The sequence below is a fragment of the Macaca fascicularis genome, chromosome X, assembly GCF_037993035.2.
Source record: "Macaca fascicularis isolate 582-1 chromosome X, T2T-MFA8v1.1".
Lineage (NCBI taxonomy): Eukaryota > Metazoa > Chordata > Mammalia > Primates > Cercopithecidae > Macaca > Macaca fascicularis.
Genome location: NC_088395.1, coordinates 24,134,641 through 24,162,149, shown reverse-complemented (window position 1 = coordinate 24,162,149; position 27,509 = coordinate 24,134,641). Strand labels below are relative to the sequence as shown.

Sequence of the window (27,509 nt, the reverse complement as noted above, 5' to 3'; positions counted from 1 at the left end):
ATCATCCAAGTTTTGAATTTTTCTCATCCATGTTTCTCAGTCATGTACTGTTTCTTTTTATCTAAGGAAATCATTCATGAATATCACTGAATTCTGAAAATTATATTTTCAAGTTCAATAGACAAAGCTACATATGGTCTAGCAGCTAAAATGCCATTGTGACACCCCTGTGGATACATACTAGAGCTTCCTCTGAGAGCACGCTGCGCCATGGAACTCGTGCGCCCTCACCTGTTTGGTACTGCCTGGAATCAGGTCTTCTCCTTTTCTTTGGTTTTTGTTTAGCCAGTCTGCCGAGGCCAGCAGACTCATCTATGTGCAAGAGGGCACTTGCAGTGCCATTCCGGTTTTCAATTCCATCAGAATTATTACCTAACAATGTGTATTAAAAAACAAAATTATACAGTATTATAAATTTTAAAGAATTAGGAATTCTTTATTAACTACAACAACGAAAAGTAAGCCATGATACTCATGAATGACAGAAATTCCCCATTCTAGGTCATGGGTTTTATGAGCACATTTATTATCGTGAGACCGTAGGAAACGCCTAGCTTCCAAAGCTAAAAAACGCATGTCAGCAGTTTTGCCCCATGGACTCCCTTGTCTCCCAAAATGAAAAAGTCATGGGCCAAATATAATCAAGATGAAAACTTTAAGCTTGAAAGCCTGTGTACTTCTTGCAGTACTTCCTTCTACGTAATATACACATGAAAGAAATTCCTGTTAAAAATAAACACAAAATGTAGACTTTATACTCTAATTCAATTCAAATAATCCTTACAGGACACTAGTATTTCAGACTTCTGAAACCTAAGACTACAGAAACCATTTTTCAATCATGGATTCATGTTCAAGAACCAACTTCTTCAATGCTAAGAGGTGCTGGGCAACTTACCATAAGCTGCTGCCCATGCGATCGGCATGAAGGTTTTGATTTCATTGTCGTCCATTTGCTGCTCATGCACAGCAGCGGCTGCCGCTGCTGCCGCAGCATCCTCCTCTCCTACAATCACTTCCATATAAACTTCGTCAGCGATTTCAGCAACATCTAAGTAAAGTAGAAAGTTACAAAAACTTCTGTGACCAAGTTTACAGAAATTACAGGAAACATGTTTTTATTTGAATTCAGTTAATAGACAAATGGAAAGAAGGTCCAAATATTACATACCTAGAACATAGCTTTCACGTAGTAAGCACTCAATAAATATTTGTTGAATGAATCATTCACTTCTTGGCTTTCACCATAACTTGGTTTTAAAGCAACATTATAAGCATACATAAAAGAGTCACTGATGTTTCCCTTGGAATGTAGTAGCATAATCATCTCTAAAATAATGCTACTTATTTCAAACGCTGGTCACTTAAAAGCTCCAGAAACATAAAAGTTTCTCCCACAAAAAGGCCACCTACTTACTTAAATCTTCATCTTCTGGCTGAGAGTCATTGACAGTCATATAAACCATCTTTTCCCTGGGCACACGAATACTGCTGTTCTGATCAAGCAGTTCAACTCCATGATCATTCTCAGGCTCACTCTCCACAATGTCTACAGTTCCACCTATCCGAGAAGAAGACAGCTTCAATAATTTATTTGAAAACTTCATTTCCATCTATTTCTTTTTACATACTTTTCTTATTACTTTTTACAAACTTTGCTATTACGACATTGGAATTCTTATACAAAAGTTACTTCAGAAAAGATTCCAAATGTTCTCAATCTAAATAACCCAAAAGTAATCAGGCTGAAACATTTGGATGAGGATGTACAATGTCTAAACACTTCTTCTTACCTAAGTCATCTTCTCCAGGGTCAGCTTTAAAAATGTACACCTTGATGACTTCAGGGCAAGTGCCATCCACTTTACAAGGATCAATTTCCGACTCTGTGTCCATGGTCATTCCGGAAGAACCGTCGTGTTCTATTTTGCCAGCATCATCCACTAAAAAGGAAGGAAATAAATCACAAATAATAATAGATATTTAAATAAAATGTTACTCTTTGCAAAAAAAAAAAATTTTTTTTTTGAGATGGAGTCTCACTCTGTCACCCAGGCTGGAGTGCAGAGGTGCGATCTCAGCTCACTGCAACCTCCGCCTCCCGTGTTCAAGCGATTCTCCTGCCTCCGCCTCCTCAGTAGCTGGGACTACACGTGCCCACCACCACGCCTGGCTAATTTTTTGTATTTTTAGTAGAGACGGGGTTTCACCGTGTTTTCCTAATCCACCCGCCTCGGCCTCCCAAAATGCTGGGTTACAGGCATGAGCCACTGCGCCCGGCAAAAGTTCTTTTACAAATATAATCTCTAACTTGATTCATATAAAATTGGATTTTACCTATACAAGTAAAAGATTCAATAAATACATTTCTAAAGACTTCTAAAAACAGAAGAAGATATTAAAGCAAAAAATACTATACATAGAGAAAACTCCTGGTAGCCTAGAAAACTGTAAATACAAAAGAATATACTTATAGCCTTTGCTAAGCCATAAGGTAAAAGCACTCCTATATTAAAGATATTCTTCTAATACTAAAACCTTCAAAGAACTGGCCAGGTGCAGTGGCTCATGCCTGTAATCCCAGCACTTTGGGAGGCCAAGGTGGGTGGATCACTTGAGGCCAGGAGTTTGAGACCAGGCTGGGCACCATGGCAAGACCCCCATCTTTACCAATTTTATATATATATTAAAATTTTATATATATATAAAATTTTTTTTAAAAAAAACACAGGCTATTATACCTTCTTTAATGAGAGCAATGGGTGTATGAGAATATGTTTAAATTCACGTATTGCTGCATTTGCCACCAAGGACCTAGACTCACTATTGTCATAAACTAAAATTGTGTGTGTACGTTATACGTATTTACATTTAAGCAGATTGAAGTTGAATTTCCGTTGGCCATCTCATTGCAGTGTACCTTTCTGGCAATCATGTTTTGATTATTTTCAAATGTATCATTCTATTGGCGACAGATCATATCAAATGATACTCAAGAATATATATGTGTGTGTGTGTGTGTGCATATATATACATATGTGTGTACATATATATACACACACACACAAAAATTAACTGGGCATGATGGCACGTGCCTGTAGTCCCAGCTACTCAGGAGGCTGAGGTGGGAGAATCACACAAGCCTGGGAGGTCAAGGTTACAGTGAACCAAGATAATGCCACTGCACTCCAGCCTGGGTTACAGAGTGAGACCCTGTCTCAAAACAACAACAACAAAAAAAACTTAGAAGAATGTCCTAGAAGTAAAATCAAGAAATAGTCTTCATATATAAACATTTTATAAGTAGTACTTCATGGTCACTATTCTTGAGTATCATTCGATATGATCTATCTCCAATAGAACAATACATTTGAAAATAATCAAAACATGATTGCCAGAAAGGTACACCGCAATGAGATGGCCAACGGAAATTCAGCTTCAATCTGCTTAAATGTAAATACGCATAACGTACACACACAACTTTAGTTTATGACAATAGTGAGTCTAGGTCCTTGGTGGCAAATGCAGCAATATGTGAATTTAAACATATTCTCATACACCCATTGCTCTCATTAATGAAGGTATAATAGCCTGTATGTGTTAAAAAAAAATGAACAAATGAAAGAGAGACACAGAGGGGGATAAAAAGAGAGAGAAAAAAAAACAGATACATATGACTTCCAATAGTAGAGACTCGGGGGATATACAACAAACATCACATTTATTTATTTATATTTTTATTTATTTATTTATTTATTTTGAAACAGAGTCTCTGTCATCCAGGCTGGAGTGCAGTAGCACAATCTTGGTTAATTCTGCCTCCTGGGTTTAAGCGATTCTCCTGCCTCAGCCTCCCAAGAAGCTGGGATTACAGACGCCGGCCACCACACCCAGCTAATTTTTGTATTTTTAGTAGAGATGGGGTTTCACCATGTTGGTCAGGCTGGTCTCAAATTCCTGACCTCAAGTGATCCACCCACCTCGGCCTCCCAAAGTGCTGGGATTATAGGCATGAGCCACCGCGCCCAGTCAAACATCACATTTTTTAAAACTTTACAAAGTAGCCAAGAAAGTAAGTGTCCTGTTCTTCCCAGGACCTGCAAAATAAAGCCGCAAAAAATGGTGTCTTCAAATAACAGACTCTGGATTTGAATAAATACCAACCAAAAGCATAATCCCCATATAATGTAGCCTTACATTACACGTCACTTATGGGCACTGACTGCTATCTCTAGCTCAACAAAAAGTGTAGCAAAGACTAATGAAAAGTTAGCACCCAATACAATTTAATTTATCACAAAAGTTGGGTTTTTCAATGTTGAGTCCATTAGTGAAACTCTGAAGGAATGTTCTCTCTGCTCTAGGCCCAGCTGGTCTATCTGGCATAGTGGAAGACCAACTAGAGGGGAGCAGGACCGAGGCCCAGAAAAGAAGGCTCATTGAGCTTGTTTGTAATACCTGCAACAAGCCTTTTCATTTCCCCTTTGCCCTTTTAGTTCCCTTTCTGGTGTTCCTCTGCTAGATCTATCTGTTTTCCTTTTGGATGGACATTGTTTTATTCAGTTCAGCAAACAGTGAATCACAACTACATTAGACTCTAGGCAGGTATTGGAGATGCAAATATGAAAAAGTCAAGGGCTCCAGAAATTTACAGTCTTGTGGCAAAGTGAACAAGTAAACAGGTGGGTATTTTTAAATGTAGTAATAATAATGCAGCTACCATTTACTAAGTGATTATGGTAAGTACTACTTAATACTTACAACAACCCTGTGAGGCAGATGGTACAATATTCTCTACATTTTACAGTAGAGTAAACTGAAGTTTAGAGAGGTTGAGTAACTTATCTGGAGTCACACAATTCACATCTCAAGCTACGCTGGTCCCAGTCAGGACTCGTCAACTTCTGGAATTTGGAGCATGGGGTTTAAATTGGTAGAGGCAACTGTGATTTTTGAAAAATCAAAAAATAGTGTAACTATCTAAACATGCTTTCTTTTCGTGGAAACCGAATGAATGTGCTCATGACTCAGGCAGGCATAATTAGTATTGCAACCAAGGCTAGGTGGTGGTGATTCTGACCACTATAACTTTTAACATTCACAGTCATCCCTTGTGTAATTTACACCCGTTATACCAAGACAGAACTCAGATTCTGACATCTTTGAAATGATACTTCTGCAAAGTTCTGTCACAATCTCCAGCTCCAAAAACTGTGTTTACCTAATCAAAATTCTTACGCAGAACATCAAGATGAATCTACTATCTCAAAAGCCAACATTAAAAAACAAAAATACAGTGACAAATTATCAACTTAACTTCTGACTTATTGAGAATCAATACCATCCACATCCCAAATTACGTGCAAAGAAAAGCTTGAAAATGGCAGCCCCAAACCTTTGTCATTTACAAACATAAAAATTATAAAATTTAATCAGCTTGTTTCAAATGCAAAGTTCAAGAATCCCAAACTCTGGGTCACTGAAAGCAGTTGTTGTTTTGGTCTATTTTTGATATCATTAATCACCAAACTACATTCTAATATATCTTCAGTTTCAAAACCAAACAAGTCACTTAAAAATGCACTTGTTGATAAATTATACTTTTTCTTACGTAAATTGAAATGAAAGTCATTTAAGAGAAAAAAGCAAAAGCTTGTTTATGTACATTGTAAGATGACAATGTTGAACCCTCTAATGCAATCTTTAATAAATTGATACAGAAAAATGAGAGGATGAGAGTCAGAAATGACTGGCAAACATCATTGTGCACTGATCTCTGCCATGGGAACAAAAGAAAGATACCTCACCCAGGTTAAGAGAAAGAGAAGGGCAATTACGTAAAGGGACAAATGAAGGGAGACACAAAATGGTGTGATGGTAAGGGAATGCATGGTTCAATATTGCTGGAATGTGAGGGTCAAGTGTGGCAAAGGATGTGACAGGAAATGCAGCCGACTGCGAAGCTGAAGCCAGGTCACAAAGGGCCTTGTGCACAGGCAGAGGGACTCAGACTTTATCCTTGCAGGCCAAGGGTTTCTCAGTCTGGTCAGGTGTCAAAATCTCTTAGGGAATTTAAAAACAAAGCATCCAGTCCAGCAGCTCTACAGAATCAGAATCTGCAGCACTCGGACCTGCTATATAGAGACAGATTTAGGGGCGCCCTGCCTCTCGGACTCTGATGAGAGGCTGGAGAATATCTGCTGCAGGACTGAGAGACTTTCACACAAAGCAGTGACTAAGTCAGGTGCCCATTTCCGCTGGCCTTGGAAAGGTAGATCCAACGAGATCAAAGCATGGAGCTGACTTGCGTCTACTGCAGTAATGCAGGTGACAGATGGCGAGGCCTTGAATCAGGACAGAGGTAGTACAACTGGCGGAGTGGGCTGGACTTGAGGCCTATCTTGGGACTGAAATGAGTAGAACTTGGTGTCTGACTGAAAACCTAACATGACAAAGAAGCCAAGGATAACTGGGTTTTTTAAATTTAGGTGACTGAGTGACTGAGGTAAGAAATGTGAGAAATGAGGAAAAGAATCTCTCTTCCTGCATGTTTGATTAACTTAAGGTCCCAAGGATAACGTCCTGAAAAGCCCTCAGAACCAGTGATTGTCGCTATTGCTTTGTGCTCACGGCACCCTTTGCTTGCTTCTCTCGGAATACATGATTCACTGTGTGGCCACTGTCTGGTTTTTCTCCCCGTCTTTCCCATTGACACAGCAGAACCTGTATTTTCATTACTCAGTCTTTTAAGACCCAGTCTGGTGATGGTAGATGATCAGAATATTGATGAATCAACAATTCACTGAATGAATGAGATGTGAAGCCAGCTGCTTAATATTCAAGTCTGAAAGTGGAAGGCTGACACAGTTTGGGGAGCCCTCAACTGTGTTAACTAAGCTTTGTCATCATGCAGTGAGAATCTGCAGTGTGAGGACAGAGTCCCAGGGAATGCCATAGTTAAAGGGAGGGGCAAGAATAGTTCAAAAAGAAACCAGAGAAGGGAAAGCTGGAGAGGGTGGTAGAAGGGTATGAAGGAAGCTAGGGAGTTAAAAGATGCAGGAAGCCTAGTAAGTAAGGCCCTAGTAAGTAAGTAATGCAGCACCACACAAGAAGGAACGTGGAGAAGGAATGTCCACTGTGTAGTAGCATGAGGTCGCTGTTCTTGGTTAAAATCAGTGGAGTGAAGGCTGTAAAGGGTCAGACTAGAGTGGGCTGAGTCGTCAATGGAACATGTGAATTTCTTCGAGTCTAGTTTGAAAAAGGCAAACAGAAGGACAATAACTAAAATGGGTTGCAGAGTCAAGGACTTTTCCATTTAGTATTGGTAGATAAAAATACTCAAGCATGCTCGGTCTGTAGGAGAAAACAGAATAGAAAGTGAGAGACTGAAGCCAGAGGATGTGAAATTTGGGGATCCAGATCTCAGAGGAAAAGAAACTAGGAGCAAAGATGAAGGAATTTTCTTTAAATAGAAGGAGAAACACGCTATCCTTCTGAGACTTGAATGATAATGTAGCTATGCTGTGTTTAGGGAAGCAGGGAAGGTGATGATGCAGAAAGTTGTAGTTTATGGCTGGTGGCTTCAATCATAGGTATGAAACAAGAGGCAAGAACTTGGGTAATCAGTGAGAAAACAAAAGACTGGGTTAAGAGCTTGAGAAACTAGAGAAAATGAGTGATCCAGGACAAGCTTAATGATACGAAGGTTCAAAGAGTCCAACTGGTTAAAGTCTTTGCAGTTAAAAAAACAACTACAGGTTCTCTAAACACTGGACATAACTATCTAAATTAAAGTATCTTGATTATGCTTTATAAAAATGGTTTGTAGGGAGAAAGAGTCAGCATTAATGCTCTTACTTCTGGACTGATACATACTTACCCTTTTTCAAAGCTATTTTTATGACATACCTGGCTAACTGGGCCAAGGTTATTTTCTTAAAGGTGGTTTGGAATTTCAAACCGAGGTAGCAATGGAGGGATAAAGTTATCACCAAACTAGGAGAAAATTTGTAACATCTTCGGATAACTCAACTCAAAACAGTTTGATGATGTTGATAAAGCTGGCCTCTTTTGAGAAGGCTTGTCAAAACTGATTCCAGCAAGTACTGGAAAATCCAATGTCCCTATGTTTATAAATAACAGGGCCAGGCTTCTTGTTTTTGCATGTCAGTTTGTCTGTACCCTTCAGGTTAAACCTTTGATGACTAGAAAATCCAATCATTTTAGAGCTTGCAAAATGTCATGGTTTTACCTGTAACTTGGAGTAAAAGACCTCTCTGTTTGCTTTCACAAATGTGTGGGAAAACACATTCCAAATATATGAGCTTACCTGGTAGCAAAGCTATTCTATTACATAAGTATAATTCACCTTCAGATTTTCACCTTGAACATTTATCCCACTAAATCTATAAAATTATTCTGAATATGAAATGTTACAGGAATGATTTATCTTTTAAAAAGACACTTTGATGGTCCTGTTAAGTACTCAAAATTTCACTATGATTTTAAAGCTACCATTATTAAAAATGAATTTCTAAAAACAGACAAAGAAGGCTTTGATAAAATTGAGTCATCCTACCTATGATTCCTGCATAAGTGCCTTCTCCTAATGTAGTAATGAAGAACTAGAGCTTTAGAATAAGGCCTCTCCAAAACAGAAGAGCACAGTTTCTGGAAATTAAGACTACTTCTAATAATAACTACCATTTGCATGGCATTTTGCAATTTCCTTAGCATTTCTACATTTTTTTAATTACATTTGATTCTCATCTTTTCCAGATAAAGAAATACAGGCTCTGAAATGGCATGTGATTTGCCCAAAGTCAGTGAGCTACTAAGTGAGAGGTGGAAGAGAAAGTGAGGTGCCTGACTTTAGAACTCAGACCTTTATCTTCATCTTCTGAAAGAAATGAAAATGTGCTCAAAATCCTGCCACTGGGAACCATCAACAGAATTTACAGATCATTAGACATTTCTCCAGGCATACTACAAATAAAAGGATGGAAGAAAGAACAGAGAACTTTTTGTGAAAATGAGATGTTGTAACATGCTCTTTTTAAACAAAAGTTACAACATGAGAATTTAAACTCAACAACAAAACAATTTTAACTCCAAAGTCAATCCCATTCCCTCGCCCACGATCTCAATTCCCTTACCCTACCCCTTCTTTTGTTTCATCACACAGGCTTGGCACAATCACACACTTTACAATTTGCCTCTTTGCCTCTGCACCAGCACCTAGGTAGCTAAATATGGCTGGAAACACACAGAAACACAAACACACCCAGCGGATGGTTTCACTTTAAATTCAGAACCCTGAACCTGAAGTGAGCCCTTTCTGCTACTTTCTGTCCTCTCCTCTTTTCCCTATTCTCCTCACCCCTCAAATCTCTAATACCACCTCCCCATCCTCTCTCAGTGGCTGACCTTCTTACTTCACCTAGAAATCAACCAGAAGAGAAGATTCACTACCGCATCTAATCCACCTGCCAGCAACTAAGCCCACATACACTGTCTTCAGCCTGTTCCCACAAACCATTTGTGTTCCTACCTAATGCCTATCCCCTCTTTTTGAAGCCCCTTCTTCAATGCTTGAGCACCTCTCCCCTCTCTTTCCCTGCATCCTCTACTGGATCATTCTCATCAGGATACAAACAAGCCATTCTTTCTCCCCTGCTTAAAATGAGCAAAACCTCCTTTTTTTTTTTTTTTTTTTTTTTGAGATGGAGTTTTGCTCTTGTTGCCGAGGCTGGAGTGCAATGGTGTGTCTCAGCTCACTGCAACCGCCACCTCCTGGGTTCAAGCGATTCTCCTGCCTCAGCCTCCCAAGTAGCTGGGATTATAGGCGTGCGCCACATCTGGCTAATTTTGTATTTTTAATAGAGATGGGGTTTCACCATGTTGGTCAGGCAGGTCTTGAACTCCTTACTTCAGATGATCCACCCACCTCGGCCTCCCAAAATGCTGGGATTACAGGCGTGAGTCACCGTGCCCGGCCAAGCAAAAACTCTTGATCCCATTTCTCCACCACCTCCATTTCTCAAATTTGCCTCATTTCATATCCTTTAAAGTAACTTCAAGGTTGGGTGCAGTGGTGCACACCTATAATCCCAGCTCTTTGGGAGGCCAAGGCAGGAGAATTGCTTAAGCCCAGTACTTAGAGACCAGCCTGGGCAACACAGCGAGACCCTCATCTCTACAAAAAAATTAAAAAATTAGCCAGGCATGGTAGCATGCGCCTGTAGTCCCAGCTACCCAGGAGGCTGAGGTGGGAGGATCACCTCAACCTAGGAGGTCGAGGCTGCAGTGAGCTGTGATTGCACCACTGCAGTTCGGCCTGGGCAACAGTGAGACCCTGCCTCCAAAAAAAAAAAAAAAAAAGTTCATTTCAATCAGGTCATTCTTTGCCCACAACTTCACCAAAACTGTCCATCAAGGTCACTTATGACCAATTCTCGGCCCTCACGTGACTTGCAGCGGCAGCATCTGACAGATACGCACTCTCTGTAATTCACTTTCCTCACTTGGCTCCCATGACCCAATCTCTTGGTTTCCTCTCACCTCACTGACCATGCCTCCTCACTCTTGTGCTGGAGCCTCCTTTTACCACCTAATGCTGCAAACCCCAGGGCTTAGTCCTTAGTCTTAAGTTTGTCTACAATCATTCCTTTGGTTATCTCACTCTGTCTCATGACTTAAATTTCATTTATATACCAACAACTCCCAAATTTACATCTCCACTCTAGACCTGTCTCCATAACTCAGATTTGTACATGTATCTCCTCTTTGATGTCTAACCAGATGTCTCAAAAGTAAGTGTCTGCTCAAATGTTACCTTCTCAGCAAAACCCTGACCGTACTTGTAACCCAAATCCTCCTTATACCTCTTTTTACCTCCCCAAGTACGTATCACCTTATAATACGCTGTACCACTCACCTATGTCTGTGTACCTCTGCTAGAATGTAATGTCTATGAGGGAAAGAAACTTTCCTGTGTTTTGTTCACTAATGTATATCCCAAGTGCCTACAATACTGCCCGGCGTATAGAGTAAGCACACAACATTCATTTGTTAAATATATGAATGCTAATCTTCAAGTAAATGTTTGGTCATTAAGACATTAGTTCTTAACTGTCTAAAAAAACAAGGCAGGTGCAGTGGCTCATGCCTATAATCACAACACTTTGGGAGGCCAAGGTGGGAGGATTGCCTCGGCCTGGGCAACATAGTGAGACCATCTCTAAAAAATTTTTACATTAGCCGGGCATGGTGGTATGGGGCTGTGGTCCCAGCTGCTCGGGAAGCTGAGGTAGGAGGATCACTTCAGCCCAGGAGGTCAAGGCTACAGTGAGTCATGATCACGCCACTGCACTCCAGCCTGGGCTACAAAGCAAGACCCCGCTTCAAAAAATAAATAAAAGAAAGAAAAAATATTATAAAAGCATCCATATTTTGCCTATAATACACAAATAAGTTTTAGACCCAGCATCTACTGTCACTTTACTGTGAAAGATATGGAAGTTAACATTTCAACTTCTCCACTCCCCCAAATATTTTATAGCTAGTTTTATATTAAATGAACTCAATGCTCATTTCTAGTTTTTTTAAAAATCAGTTTCTCCATTCTAGGGTTCTTTCTATTGATCGATCCTTTAATCTGCTAGATTCAATACCAAATAGTTCCCCCATCCAAGAAAGGCCAATGGGTGCTACAGTCCCTGAATTTCTGCATACTTGAAAATGTTGGTCCACGGCCTTTACTTGAAGAATGAATTGGCTGAATATAAAACTCTTAGGTTACAATTTCCTCAGAACTTTGCAGACATTGTTTCACTGTCTCCTAGCACTGAGCATTTCTGTGTGGATGTCCCTATAATTCTTGATCCTTAAAGTTCACTAAATAACAGTATGATTATGATTTGGTTGTTTTACCATTTTGACAATTTCTTGGAACAAAAAAGATTCTAATCTTTATTTCAGGAAAAAAATCTTCCATTATAAATATTTTTCTAGTTCATTAGTTGTTCTCTTCTGGAATTTCACTTATGTGTATTTGTGTCCTTTATCTTTCTCCATATCTATCCTTCTTCTCCATAAGCATTTTCACAATTTTATTTTCTTAACATTTCATTTTGTGATTTCCTAAAGCCCAATCCCTCTGTCCTTGGCTATATGCTAAGACACATTTTTTCTTATTGTTGCTTCTATGATGGCTTTTACCTCATATTTTTTTCTCTTCAGCTTCTTTCTGGATTTTGTCAGTTTATAGTCTAACTGTCCCTATTGCCTTGTAATATATAATAAATAATTTTTTTTGTTTTGGTAGAGATGGGATCTCACTGTGTTGCCCAGGCTGGCCTCAAACTCCTGGCCTCAAGCAATCCTTCCACTTCCATTTCCTACAGTGCTGGGATTACAGGTACGAGCCACCACACCTGGCCTGTCTCAAGTTTTTAAAAAGATATCATATTGTTTGCAGTTTCACTGAGCCTGCAGACCAGTGCTAACCAACAGAACTTTCTTTGATGAAGGAAATGTTCTGCACTAGCCACATGTAGCTATTGAGTACTTGAAATGTGACTGGTGCAATGTAGGAACTGTATGTTTAATTCATTTTAACAACTTTAGCCAAATATGTGGCTAGTGGCTACTATAGAGGAAATCTCCAAATTCAAAGGGCTCCCATGCATGAAAATACAATGCATAAACAAACAAACAAACAACAAAAAACCTACGGCCAAACATGGTGGCTCACACCTGTAATCCCAACACTTTGGAAGGCCAAGGTGGGAGGATCACTTAAGCGAGAAGTTTGAGACCAGCCTGGACAACACAGTGAGACCCCATCTCTACAAATAAATTATCTGGATGTGGTAGCACGTGCCTGCAGTCCCAGCTCCACAGGAGGCTGAGACAGGAGGAATGTTTGAGCCCAGGAGTCCAAGGTTGCAGCAGTGAGCCATGATCACACCATTGCACTCTAGTCTGGGCAACAGAGCAAGATCCTGTCTCAAAAAAAAAAAAAAAAAAAAAGAGAAAAAGGAATACAAGGGGGAAAGGGGACAATAACAATTTCTAGGGGAAAAAAGCTGTATGCAAAAATGTAATCAAAGTGATCAATGGTTATGCTGCGAATGATATTTTCACAATCAAAATAATGTAAGCACTGAGTACTGATTTTCTACTTTATTGGAAGGCTGACTAATGGTTATAGAACATACATGGATTGGCTGGGCGTGGTGGCTCATGCCTGTAATCCCAGCACTTTGGGAGGCCAAGGCAGGCGGATCACCTGAGGTCAGGAGTTCAAGACCAGCCTCATGGAGACCAACATGGAGAAACCCCGTCCCTACTAAAAGTAGAAAAATTAGCCAGGAGTGTTGGCGCATTCCTGTAAGCCCAGCTACTCGGGAGGCTGAGGCAGGAGAATTGCCTGAACCTCAGAGCCAGAGGTTGTGGTAAGCCGAGATCACGCCATTGCACTCCAACCTGGGTAACAAGAACGAAACTCCATCTCAAAAAAATAAAAATAAAAGAGAACTTAAAATGGATCAGCCTCAACAATACAAAGTAAACATAGATTGGAAGGTAGGCTGAACAGCTTAAAGAAAGTGGAGGGCAAAGGCACTGATATCCTCATCTTAAAAAGCAGGAGTCAAAAGATACTGTCCACATTTGATGGAACAAGAAATAAAGATATTAATGTATTACTTAAATTTTGAAAAGTAAAAGAACCAAAAATTGAAACACACCTACCGTGAAAAGTCATGGGAAAGGGATGTGAGAACAAAAGTGAGCAAAATTGTCAGCTATCACAGCAGGACATGAAGAAAGAAAGTATGAAACAGAAGTAATAAAAATCAAGAAAGTGGCCGGGCGTGGTGGCTCACGCCTGTAATCTCACCACTTTGGGAGGCCAAGGTGGGCAGATCACAAGAGACTAGCCTGGCCAACACAGCGAAACATCGTGAAACATCGTCTCTACTAAAACTACAAAAATTAGCCAGGCAAGGTGGCAGACGCCTGTAATCCCAGGTACTCAGGAGGCTGAGGCAGGGAGAATCGCTTGAACCTGGGAGGCGGAGGTTCCGTGAGCCGAGATCACGCCACTGCACTCCAGCCTGGATGATAGAGCGAAACTGTCTCAAAAAGAAAGTCAAGAAAGTATATTATTTAAAATCATATAGATAAGTACCATTAGAAATAGCTGAAAGAGAAAGTATAAGTCCTCACGTAATGTCATTGGTAGATTCTCAGAAATTGTGACTTTCAGCCAAACAACGTAGTATAACAAAAGCAATTTTTTGGCCAGGCGCAGTGGCTCACGCCTGTAATCCTAGCCCTTTGGGAGGCTAATGCGGGAGGATCACTTGAGGTCAGGAGTTCGAGATCAGCCTGGCCAACATGGTGAAACCCCGTCTCTACTAAAAATACAAAAATTAGCTGGGCAGGGTGGTGCACACGTGTAGTCCCAGCTACTTGGGGGGCTGTGGCACGAGAACTGCTTGCACTAGGGAGGCGGAGGTTGCAGTAAGTCAAGATAGCGCCACTGCACTCCAGCCTGGGTGGCAGAGTGAGACATGGCCTCAAAAAAAAAAAAAAATTACTGTAGGCTAATTGATATAAACAAGAGTTAAGTTCCTATGGCATATTTCTGGTCACAAAAACATCACCAAACTTCTAAGTATAGTCTAAAACACTTCTAGCATTAAACGTGGAAATAAATGTGGGCTATACATGTATTTAAGAAAGATTAGTAAAAACAAGAGGATAATTTGCCCAATGATTCTAGATCAGGGTCGTGGGTGTAGAAGCCTCTCCAGCAGCTCAGGGTATCAGGCAGGAACCATCACAGGGCATGCTCAGTCACACTGGGACAGTGTAGACATGCCAATTAACCTAATGTGCACAGCTTTGGGATGTGGGAGGAAACCCACACAGACATGAGGATAATGTGCAAACACCACAGGGACAGTGTCCCCAGCAGAAAGTCAATTTTCTTTCTCATCAACATTATAAGCAAATAACATGTTATTCCAGGACCTGCTACAAGGGGGGATGAGCCAGGAAGAACAAAGGGTAGGTAAGGCAAAGCATTACTGCTTTAAAATAGTTTTTCCATGAATAAACACAGTATGGTCTATCCATACAATGGAATCCTATTTAGCCTTAAAAAGGAAGGAAATTCTGACACAAGCTACGACATGAATAAATCTTGAAAAATCATGCTAGGTGAAATAAGTTAGCCACAAAAGTAAAAATACTGTATGATCCCACTTTTAAGAGGTAACCAGGGTAGTCGAATTCCTAAGAGAAAGTAGGAGGGTGGCTGCCAGGGGCTGGGAGGAGGGGATCAGGGAGTTGGTGTTTAATGGGTATGGAGTTTGTTTTGCAAGATGAAGAGTTCTGGGGATGGATGATACTGATGGTCGCTCAACAGTGTGAATGCACTTAATGCCACTGAACTGTATAATTAAAAAATTGTTAAGATGGTAAATTTTATGTGTATTTTATAATTAAAAACTAATTTTAAAAACTAAATTAAAAGCTTTTGGCACAATTCCATAACTATCACCTCTCCTTTTTTAAACATCCCTCATGATACTGGAAGATATTTTATTGAAAAAAGTAATTGCTTAAAGAGGAAAGGCTAATTTGGGGCCTTTAGTAAACAGAAAAGCTAATAATAAAGGCTCTAGGGGATTGTTGCTTGGCCCATTTGGCTTTTATCATTATTGAGATACAGTTTACATAACAAAATTCTCCATTTTAAAGTGTACAATTAAGTGATTTTTAGTACATTCACTGTGGTGCAACCATCACCACCCTTTTAATTCCCCATAAAGAAACACCATACCCATTAGCAGTCAGGCCCAACTCATTCTTCCCCCAATCTCCTGGAAACCACTCATCTACTTTCTCTATGGATCTGCCTCTTCTAGACATTTCACATAGATGGAATCATACAACATGTGGTCTTTTTCGCCTGGCTGCTTTCACTAAGCATAATGCTTGAAAGATAAGAAATGATCTCTTAAACCCAGAAAAGAGAAGTCATTAAACAGTCATTAAAATAAGCTCAAATAAAATCTTTTTTGGTTTTTTTTTTTTTTTTTTTTTTTTTTTGAGACAAGGTCTCGCTCTGTCACCCAGGCTGGAATGCAGCACACAATCATGGCTCACTGTGGCCCTGACTTGGGCTCAAGCAATCCTTCCACCTCAGCCTCCTAGGCAAGCGCCACCATACCTGGTGTTTTCTTTTTTTAATTGTTTCTAGAGATGGGGTCTCCCGATGTTGTCAAGTCTAGTTTGAATTCCTGGGCTCATGTGATCCTCCCGCCTCAGCCTCCAAAAACGCTGGGATTACAGGTGTGAGCCATTGTGCCAGGCCTCAAAATCTTAACACTGCAACTCTGATTGCCACATTTCAATAAAGATTGAAAAGACCTTGTACTCATCTTGAGAACAACTGAAATTATCTAGGAGGCACAGACAAGAGGGAAAATCTATGCCATGAGGACACAATCAGTCTCAAACTCTAATTAAACTTGAAGTCGATAAACCTATGGCCAATACTCACAAGGTAGACATAAATTCATTCACTAAATCCCAGCCTCCCAGACACCTAATAAATCTTTAAACAGGCTAATTTGAGAGAAAAATAAAGATGATTTTACTTCCTAAGTAAGTTACCTCAAGGGGCAGTATGAATACACAAATCTTTTCTAAAGTTTTAACAAGATTCACACCTGTGATCTTGGGACTGATGTCAAGGAAGGAAACCAGGTCTTTCCTTACCATACACTTCACTATTGCTAAGATAAAATTAGGTTCTGTAAACAATAAGCCTATTCTAACTTACCATGACAAGTCTAATAGTCTTACTACATAATTACCAGAATGTTTTTTAAACCTCGAACCCCAAAATCCAATCAAAAGAGAAACTGTAGGATAGACTTGGTATTATTCAACATCCTCAGGGTCCCTGTGTGGATGGCTACTTAATACTCAACGAAGGCCGGGCTCGGTGGCTCACGCCTGTAATCCCAGCACTTTGGGAGGTCAAGACAGGAGAATCACCTGAGATCAGGAGTTTGAGACCAGCCTGGCCAACATGGCGAAACCCCATCTCTACTAAAAATACAAAAATTAGCTGGGTGTGGTGGCGCACACTTGTAATCCCAGCTACTCCGGAGGCTGAGGTAGGAGAATCGCTTGAACCCAGGAGATGGAGGTTGCAGTGAGTCAAGATCGCACCACTGCACTCCAGCCTGGGGGGACAGAGCAAGACCCCATTTCAAAAAAAAAAAAAAATCCAATGAAGATATCAAAGATGGGTATTTCCTCCTAAAAGGATATCTGAGCAACTATTATGTCCCAGGCACTATGGTAGTTTCCCTGTATTTTATTATGAAATCAACGACAACAACCCCAGAACTTAGATGTTTTGTCTCTACTTGACATATGTGAAAACAGAGCACCTAAAAGACTGAGTAACTTGCAGGAAGTATTCTGTCAAGAAGGCAAATGCTTTAGTAGATAAATACATTTAAATTTCACTCTTAGACCTTCCTCTCTTAACTTCCTCCTCAGGAACCCTCTTTGTGGGGTTAAAATTCCACCTTATTTTTATTATATAGCCTATAAGAGACTTGAAAGAATTGGGGATCTGATCTCCTTTAATTCTTGAAACTTTCCTGGAGTGGTTCAAAGGTTTAGTGAAATTAGCCTCATTCTGTAGACCAGGAATTAAAGGAACAGTACCAGTCAGGTCCCTGTCCTAAGTTACAGTGATCTGTAGCATGGTGTCAGAGACATAAGTAATGAAAAATAGTTGAATAGGTCTAAAACTAGTAAAACAATAACTGATTTCTTTATACATTCAGGGGGAAGAGAAAGGAATAACTGTTACAATCCCACCCTGTACCTGCCCTTACCCAAGAAGAATTCCCTGATGGGACAACAGAAACGTCATAATGAAGCTAATCGACATTGAGCCTTGCTAGCCCAATGGATGCCACTGACTGAAAGCCTCTGGATAATGACAGCAATGGCTAGCAGTGACTGACAGGATCTCTCATTCTCACAACCACCCTGGAAGTCAAGCAGTATTACTGGCATTTCACAAATAAGGAAGCTAATACAAAAAGGTTAGTTAACTTGCCCGAATTCATTCAGCTAATGAGTAGCAGAGCTGGTATCCAAATCCAAGGCTGTCTGACTCAGCTGCAAGCTGTTTCCATACACCAGATGTTGCTTCTCTAAGATAGGCAAGGAGAGGTATGTTCTCTCTCTCCCTCTCTCCTTTTCTTTTCCCTCCCCAGACCCATTACCTCACAAAGTAATCATATATCTGTTCAAAGGGCAAGGTGACATTTTTGTCTAGGTTTCAGTAGATAAACAATAAATATTAACCAAAAGGCCAGTCTGAAGCTCCAATTGCTTGTAATGCTTTCAAAATAGAGACCTTTTCCCAACCTTGTTTTTGGCAGGGGGAGAAACTAAAACATCTTTGCCTATTTGAGTGCTTTATTCTTGTTATAAAGCTAGCCAATACCTAGATTGAACATTATACTGAAAACTCTTAAGTCATTAATTGTAGTGTTGATTTCTAAATAAATTTCAGTGTCTACAGTAAAGACACAATTTTAGATGGATTAAAATAACCTCTTTTTGAATTTTATCTGAAAAAGCTTTAAAAAGATGCTCGAGGTGATTATAGTCAATAACAATGCACTGTATACTTGAAAATCACTGAGAATAGATTTTAAGTGTTCTCACCACAAAAAAGTAAGAATGTGAGGTAATGTACGTTAATTAGCTCTACTCAGCCATTCCACAACACATACATATTTCAAAACATCATGTTGTACACCATAAATATATACCATTTTTATTGGGCAACTAAAACAATTAATTTAAAAAATGAAATAAAATTTAAGAATGTTCAATACACTTTCTCCAAAATATCCTTAGTTCAGTAAATAACACTTCTCAGAAATATTCCCATGTAGAGACATATTTTTCAAATTCCAAACTTTCTCCTGTTTTATCAAATGGTTTTTTAAAAAGTGGTAGGGTACATACATAAAAATAATAAAATACATATACCTAGCCAATAATTAACCCATGGAACAAAGGAGTAAAATATTTTACTATCTCTTCTGTGCTAATAGTCCCTAGAATCAATCAATAAACTATTTGATTGTGTTGACCCTCAGAGTTTATACGTTAAAGATAGGGGTTTGGACTTTATGTATTTATTTGCTCCCTGGTTTAAAAAAACTGGCAGGGTACATACATAAAAATAATAGTAAAATACATACCTAGCCAATAATTAGCCCATGGAACGAAAGAGTAAATATTTCACTATCTCTTCTGTGCTAACAGTCCCTAGAATCAATCAATAAACTATCAGATTGTGTTGACCCACAGGGTTTATACATTAAACACACGGGTTTGGACTTTATGTATTTATTCGCTCCCTGAACCACGTTTTATTGGATGTCTACTATGACCAAAGTCATGCTTAATTAGGAGCTAATATTAGAATGACTGGTCAAAATACCTAAACTAGATGACCAGGCAAACCAGGGCCACCTCATTACATATTTGCAGGAGTCCCTTTACATTGTAGTTGTATGCAGCAACCCTGTAAATAAATCTTTAGCATGTCCATCTGCTCCTCTTCTAGTAACAGTTTTGCCAGGTGCCCAGCTGCATAAGCCAGAAACCAAGAAGTGAGCTGCAAACCCTCCCCTCTTCCTCAACCCTAAATTTAATCCAAATTCTACTTCCTAAGTATGTCATGAATCAGTTTCTGCTGAATTCTACTAATAAAACCTTATTTCAGGCCAGGCGCGGTGGCTCACGCCTGTAATCCCAGCAATTTGGGAGGCCAAAGCAGGTGGATCACTAGATCAGGAGATCGAGACCATCCTGGTTAACACAGTGAAACCCCACCTCTACTAAAAATAAAAAAATTAGTCGGGCATGGTGGCACATGCCTGTAGTCCCAGCTACTCGGGAGGCTGAAGCAGGAGAATCGCTTGAACCCAGGAGGTGGAGGTTGCAGTGAGCCGAGATCGCACTGCTGCACTCCAGCCTGGGCGACAGAGCGAGACTCCATCTCAAAAAAACAAAACACACACTTATTTCAAACTATTATCAACTTTTTCTTACCTGAACTACCACAATAACCTTCCGAAATGTACTTTTTGTTTCTGAATTCACTCTTAACTTGCGCCTGCCCTGAACATGCCATTATCTAAACTATAAATCTAAACATGTTATTATTAATCTGTCTAAAACCCTTTAACAGCTTCCCACGTCCAAAAAGTAAAGCAGGCGTCTATGTTCAAGAGTCTTTGTGTTTTGGGCCCTATTTGCCAATCTTCTTTCTCACCACTTCCCCCACACACCTCACCAGACATTATTAGCACCCAAAGAATAGGTCTGTGAACCCTCAATGATCTCTCACATCTCTCTGCCTTTCTTCCCTCCTCAGCCACCTAATGAACATTTTATTTTATACGCCCTTCAGATTGAGTTCATGTCAAATTATTTTTTAAAGCTTTGAAAACGGGTTTTTTTAAATCCTTGTCTTTGAGAAGTAAATACTGAAATACTTATGAAAAAAACGTTATGTGGAATTTGCTTCAAATACAGGAGGGAGGAAAATGAATAGGAGATGAAATAAACTTGGTCAATATCTTCAAGTGAGCTTCCACAGAACTTCAGTTTATAATGCTTTTATAGCATTCATCTCCCTCAAGCGTACCAAAAATGTTCCTTTATTTAAAATTTTCCTTTATTTATTTATTTTGAGACAGTCTTACTTTGTCACCGGAGTGCAGTGGCACGTGATCTCAGTTCACTGCAACATCTGCCTCCCGGATTCACGCGATTCTCCTGCCTCAGCCTCCTGAGTAGCTGGGATTACAGGTGCGTGCCACCATGCCCAGCTAATTTTTGTATTTTTAGTAGAGACAGGGTTTCACCATGTTGGTCAGGCTGGTCTCGAACTCCTGACCTCGTGATCTGCCTGCCTCAGCCTCCCGAAGTACTGGGATTACAGGTGTGAGTCACCACGCCCGGCCCCATTTTCTTAGTGCTTCTAAAGTACTTTGTATATCTATTTATATACCTTCCTACACTCAACTGTAATTGCCTGTTTCTGTTTCTCTTCCCTCCGAGTCTGTGAATTCTTAAAAAGCCAGAGACTTTGCTATTTATCTCCAACCCCTAGTGAGGTTTGCAGCTCATTATCACTAATCAATAAATGTTTTCTGAATGAATGAAGGCAAAAGAAAAATCAACACTGGCAAGAGTAAAAATAATAGCTTATATATGACTCCTTTTTCTCATGTCAACACAAATTTGAAAAAAATTAACACTTTTCAGTTAGAAAAACAACAGGATGGGGTTTGGAAGCTGTCTGGGCTTCTGCTAGAATGAGTTAAATAAGAAAATGCTTAACCCCTCCCAACAAATTATTTTTTTAACATTGTTGAAATTTGGTATTCATTAATATTGTAAATTGTAGTTATCTTTGGAATTCTATTTGCCTCCCCTTCTACCAATAAGCACTATTTATCATGAACTCTACTGCTGTGTAGTATTAAGTTATACACACATAACATACAAACATACATACACAGAGAGAGAGAGAGGAAGCGGGGGCAATAAGAGAATTAAGAGTGGACACTTTGGAATAAAACATAACTGGTTTCAAAGCTCACCCTAATGCTGCTGGGTGTGACCTTGGAGAAGCTATTATTCGAGGGTGCAGTGCACTATGATCAGGCCTGCAGATAGCCACTGTACATCTACAGGCATATATGTATATATGTATGCCAGGCATGTATGTATGCCTGGGCAACACGGTGAGATCTCATCTCAAAAACTAACTATATTTTCAATTCCGGCACATAGATATTATTTATTGAAGATTTACTATTACCTATTTTTATTGTTATCAAGAGACAATAGCTACGGGTAAGGAAGAAATGTTACTGTTAATGCCTTGGATAAGGCATGATGTACAGACTTTCAGCTATAACATTCATATATTCATTTATTCAACAAATATTTATTTCATACCTAATACACACATAGTGTGATAAGCAGCAAAGATGCAGTAAATAGTTCCTGTCCTCAAGAAACATGTAAGTAACTTAGAAGCCAATCATAAAATCTAGATTGCAAAGACTAAAGAAGTCAGTCATCCTGACCTCAAAGGTAGTTATATACTGTGACAATGAACATCTGTGTCTATATACACAACCATATTATAAAGAATGAGGACTGCTTCATCATCATTTATTGTTGTTTTGTGTGGTTTTTTGGTTTTTGGTTTTTTAAAGATGGGGTCTCGCTGTCACCCAGGCTGAAGTGCAATGGTATGATTATAGCTCACTGCAACCTCGAACTCCTGTGCTCAAGGGATCCTCCTGCCTCTGCCTCCTGAGCAGCTGGGACTATAGGCACATGCCACCATACCAGCTAATCTTTTTTTCGGGGGGGAGGGGCGGGGGTAGAGATGGGGGTCTCACCATGTTGCCCAGGCTGGTCTCGAACTCCTTACCCTCAAGAGATCCTCCCACCTCAGCCTCTCAAAATGCTGGGATTACAGGTGTGAGCCACCTTACCTGGCCCATCATCATTTTAAATGAGACCTGCAGAGGGAAGAAACCTGCCAAGATGGATACTAAAGACATTATAAAAGCTGTTTATTAGACACTCAAATCCAGTAACTTACTGAAACTTTTAAAGAAAAGAGAGTACTTGGACATCTGGCCACATTTCTGAACTAAAGATAAAGAGTGTTTAATAAATATAAGAATTCAGAGATACTACCATCTCTCATCACAATATGAAAAAGCATAAAAGTTGACTACCGATAATGGTATCTCCACATTCTCTATCATGGATTAAAGTAGCCCATAGTTCCTCTATATACTTATGACAAAACCTTTGTTAATCCTTAACTTCTGAAATCAATATAGGTGTTTTAGGGGGGCTTTGGGAGGGTTTTTTTTTTTAAGAAACAGGGTCTCTTTCTGTCACCCGGGCTGGAATACAGTGGCGCAATCAAGGGTCACTGTAACCTCTGAACTCCTGGGCTCAAGCGACCCTCCCATCTAGGCTTCCCAAAGTGTTGCGATTACAGGCATAAGCCATTGTGCCCGACCTCAATATAGGTTTTAAGTTAAAATGCATCATTAAGGCCAGATGCGGTGGCTCACGCCTGTAATCCCAGCACTTTGGGAGGCCGAGGCAGGCAGATTGTTTGAGGCCAGAGTTTGAGACCAGCCTGGCCAACATGACGAAACCCTGTCCCTACTAAAAATACAAAAATTAGCCAGGCATGGTGGCACACACCTGTAATCACAGCTACTCAGGAGGCTGAGGCAGGAGAATTGCTTGAACCCAGGAGGTGGAGGCTGCAGTGAACCAAGATCGTGCCACTGCACTCCAGCCTGGGCAACAGAGCAAGATTCTGTCTCAAAAATAAATAATTAATTAAAATAAAATTCATCGTTAAGTATCTTTGCTGGGAGGCGCAGCCAAGAGAAATATTAATTAATTCTAAAGTGTTCAATTGGTTTGATCCCAAAGCCAGTAGTAAATTAAATTTTAAAATATGATCATTACTTTGAAAGGAAAGGGGAAGTAAGAGCGCAAAAGTGCCTGTATAGGCCGGGCAAGGTGGCTCATACCTGAATTGCAGAATTTAGGGAGGCTGAAGTAGGCGAACTGCTTGAGCCCAGGCTGGTTCAAGACTAGGTTCAAGACCGGCCTGAACAATGTGGCAAAACCCCCTCTCTACAAAAAATACAAAAATTAGGCGGGTGTGGTGGCGCCCGCCTGTCATCCTAGCTACTCAGGAGGCTGAGGTGGAAAGATTGCTTGAGCCCAGGAGGCAGAGGTGGTAGTGAGCCGCGATGGCACCACTGCACTCCAGCCTGGGTAAGGGAGCGAGACTTCATTTCAAAATAAATAATAACGGAGAAGACAAAAGATACTACTAAGGGCCACCATCTCTAAACCCAACTTAAAAACAACCATTTCATTATAGTGAAATACAGGAATATCACATGTGTGCATGCAAATGCTCATGTGTGTATGTATTTGTTTAAATGTATCTCTGCATTACTTGAGTTTGGATATGTTTTATTTTAAAAGGAAAAATTATATTACTAAAATATATACTCATACATAAAACATATTAAAATACACTAACAACAGCCATTTATGTTCATCCATATTTACTTTTTCAGGAACATTAAAATCTATATAAATTAGAAGAAACCCAGGGCCTAAAGATGACTACAAATAAGATTTTTAATGAAAATTTTACAAGTTTGTAAAATTTTACATGTCTTGTATTACAGATTCTGTATATAGAATCTATACATCTCCTCTTGTATACAGAATCTGTAATACAAGAACCTGATATGCTGAGTCAATTGTTACTAAAGCAACTCTGGGTTTTTTTCAATGACTTCCTTGGAGAGCTGAACTTCCTAAAAGAGGAGAAAGTAAAGGCAAGAGATAGTGTGCAGTTAAAGGGCAAAACAATACCATGCATTTTACTCCTTAGCAAAAAAGCTGAGGAAGACAGAAAGGGCAGAAAGTGCAGAGAGAAGTCAAGGAGAAGCGAGAGTGCTTTCTCCTCTTCAGTGTTTCACCAGGCCCTCTTCCCCTCACAAACTGGGATGAACTCAACTCTCTGCTTTCTCTAGCCTTGGTCCTGGTTTGCCCAGTCTTGTAACAGAAAATCTGGCAGTTGTAAGGGTTGAGTAACCCTTAACCAAAATACTTGGACCACAACTGTTTCAGACTTCTGTGGATTTTGCAATATTTGCATATACGTAACGAGATTATCTTAGGGATGAGACCCAAGTCTAAACATGAAATTTATCTGTGTTTCGGCCGGACGCAGTGGCTCACGCCTGTAATCCCAGCACTTTGGGAGGCCGAGGCAGATGGATCACTTGAGGTCAGGAGTTTGAGACCAGCCTGGCCAACATGGCGAAACTCCGTCTCTACTAAAAATACAAAAAAATTAGCTAGGCATGGTGGCACGTGCCTATAATCGCAGCTACTCGGGAGGCTGAGGCAGGAGAATCGCTTGAACCCAGGGGGTGGAGGTTGCAGTGAGCCGAGGTGGAGCCACTGCACTCCAGCCTGGGAGACAGAACAAGACTGTCTCAAAAAAAAAAAAAAAATTAATCTGTGTTTCATATACACCTTATACACATAGCCTGAAGGTAATTTTATACAATATTTTTTAACAATTTTGTGCTTGAAATAAAGTTTATACGCATTGAACCCTCAGAAAGCAAGTGTCAGGTGTGGAATTTTCCACTTGAGGTGTCATGTCTGTACTTAGAAAGTTCTGGATTCTGGAGCATTTCAGATATTGGATTTTTGGATAAAGGATGCTCAATCTGCATTTTAAAATAGCATTTTTGGCTGGGCGTGGTAGCTCACGCCCATAATCCCAGCACTTTGGGAGGCCAAGGCGGGTGGATCACCTGTGGTCAGGAATTCAAGACCAGCCTGGGCAACATGGTGAAAACCCGTCTCTACTAAAAAATACAAAAATTAGCTGGGCTTGGTGGCAAGTGCCTGTTATCCCAGCTACTCGGGAGGCCAAGGCACAAGAATCGCTTGAACCCGGGAGCTGGAGGTTGCAGTAAGCCAAGATGGCCCCATTGCACGCCAACCTGGGCAATACAGCGAAACTCCATTTAAAAAATAAAATAGACCCCTAACCTTAGCTGGCCCCTCAATGCAGTTCAGTAATCTATCTCATGAATTCTTGGCTTCCTACACTGGCCCATCCCCAAAAGACTAAAGCTCTTCAACCCTTTGCCATTATCCTTCAGCTTTCCACCCAACCTCTGCAGTCCTTTCATATGTGCAGATGAACCTGCTACACAGACAAAATAGCTCCCAACATTCAAGCACTCCTTTTACCTTCTGTCCCTGGAAAGGGGCCTCATCCTTAACTGCCTTCCTGTCTCAGAGAAGGGGACTCACTTTCTCTCTCCAGGACTCACCTAACAGCCATCTCCTGCAGCCCTGGACCCCAGTCCCTTTCCCCTTCTCTGGAACCTGCTCCACTAGCCCTTCCTTTATCTTCAGGCTCTCTCTGTTCAGTGATTTTTTTTTTTTCCCTTAAGTCTATAAACATGTTCAACTTGCTTTCGCCATCCAGGCAACCATCAAAAGCTATACTCCCACCTCTTCAGTCCCTTTGCTGACCAAAATGGCAATTTTTCCAAACCGCTTCACGTAACTCCACTTCCACTAACTTCTTAATCCATCACAGCTCCTCTCTTTCATCTCCTCTCCACTAGCCCATACCTTACTGAACCTACTCTAATTTAGATACCAATGACCTCCTAAATGCCAAACCAAAAAGCCTGCTTTCTCCTCAGTGGCTGATACTTACAGAAACTCTATCCTTAACAGTGTTGGAAACACTTTTTCTCCTCCTTCTCTTCCCAAAACCTCCTGGTTTTTCAAGGATTCTTCTCTGCCTACTTCTTAAATACCTAAAGGAGCTATACTTGACACTCTTACTCGACAAGCATGCTCTGGGGACTACCATCAATTTCCATATACGATACTGCCTATATTCTGTTGTCCTAAATTTCTTCCTCTAGCAACAAACTCTCTCAAAAGCACCAAAGTCATATTTTCAACTGGCTAGAGAAAACATCCACCAGCAAGCAACTCAAACTATAACAGATCCCAAATATTTCCCCTGTCCCCACCTTCCCCCACCAAACCTACTCCTTCTTTCAGGTAATGGTATGACCAGGCATCCAATCTCCCAAGGTGGAACACTTAGGGTCATCCTTGAATTATCTTTCTTCCTCAAACCCCTAGCCTTTTTTATCTATCATCAGATCTCATCCATTTTTCTTCCTAATCTCTTTTGAATGCAGCTAATCTCTGTCCCCTTCACTATTATTAATGTACTTCATATCATCTTATATATGAACCATTTCAGCAGCTCACTGCCACGAATCTCTCCCTCACTTAGTCTTATTCCACATACAAGGATTATCATCCTAAAATAAATTCAAAACTGAAACAGGATACTGTATTCTTCCCTATCAGACTGGCAAAAACTAAAAAGAAAAATAATACTGTGTTGGTTCGAGTGTAAGGAAATGAACATTCTCATAAATTTGGTGAAGGGAATATTAAGGCAAAATACCAACGGAATTTAACCAAACTTCAAGCATAACCAAACTTGTAAATGTGTATACCCTTTGATCTATCAATTCTATTTCTACAAATTTATTCTAAGGAATAAAACAGAACATACACAAAGATATATAAGTGTATCCTAAAGTTCCCATCATTATCAGCAAAACGCAGAACCTTTTTTTCTTTTTTAACATACTACACTATATGCCTGGAATGTCTTTCTGCCACCCATGCCCTTCATCCTGTAAAACTAGAATTCATCCTTGATTTTAAAGGTC

General features: G+C 40.1%; 1 protein-coding gene across 11 annotated transcripts in view; it reads right to left on the bottom strand.

Annotated features, from left to right (window-relative positions):
• ZFX (zinc finger protein X-linked) overlaps positions 1 to 27,509 on the bottom strand; it is a 68,003-nt gene that overhangs the window by 6,733 nt on the left and 33,761 nt on the right. For 9 of the 11 annotated variants that reach the window (XM_015443512.3, XM_015443513.3, XM_065538134.1 and 6 more), the window contains 4 exons: positions 1,794 to 1,943; positions 1,418 to 1,561; positions 899 to 1,051; positions 232 to 372 (listed from right to left, as the gene is read on the bottom strand). In XM_015443512.3, coding sequence (XP_015298998.1) covers positions 232 to 372; positions 899 to 1,051; positions 1,418 to 1,561; positions 1,794 to 1,943 — 588 coding nt within the window. The remainder of the gene's footprint in view (positions 1 to 231; positions 373 to 898; positions 1,052 to 1,417; positions 1,562 to 1,793; positions 1,944 to 27,509) is intronic. The other 2 variants (XM_074030239.1, XM_074030240.1) reach the window with 1 other exon arrangement.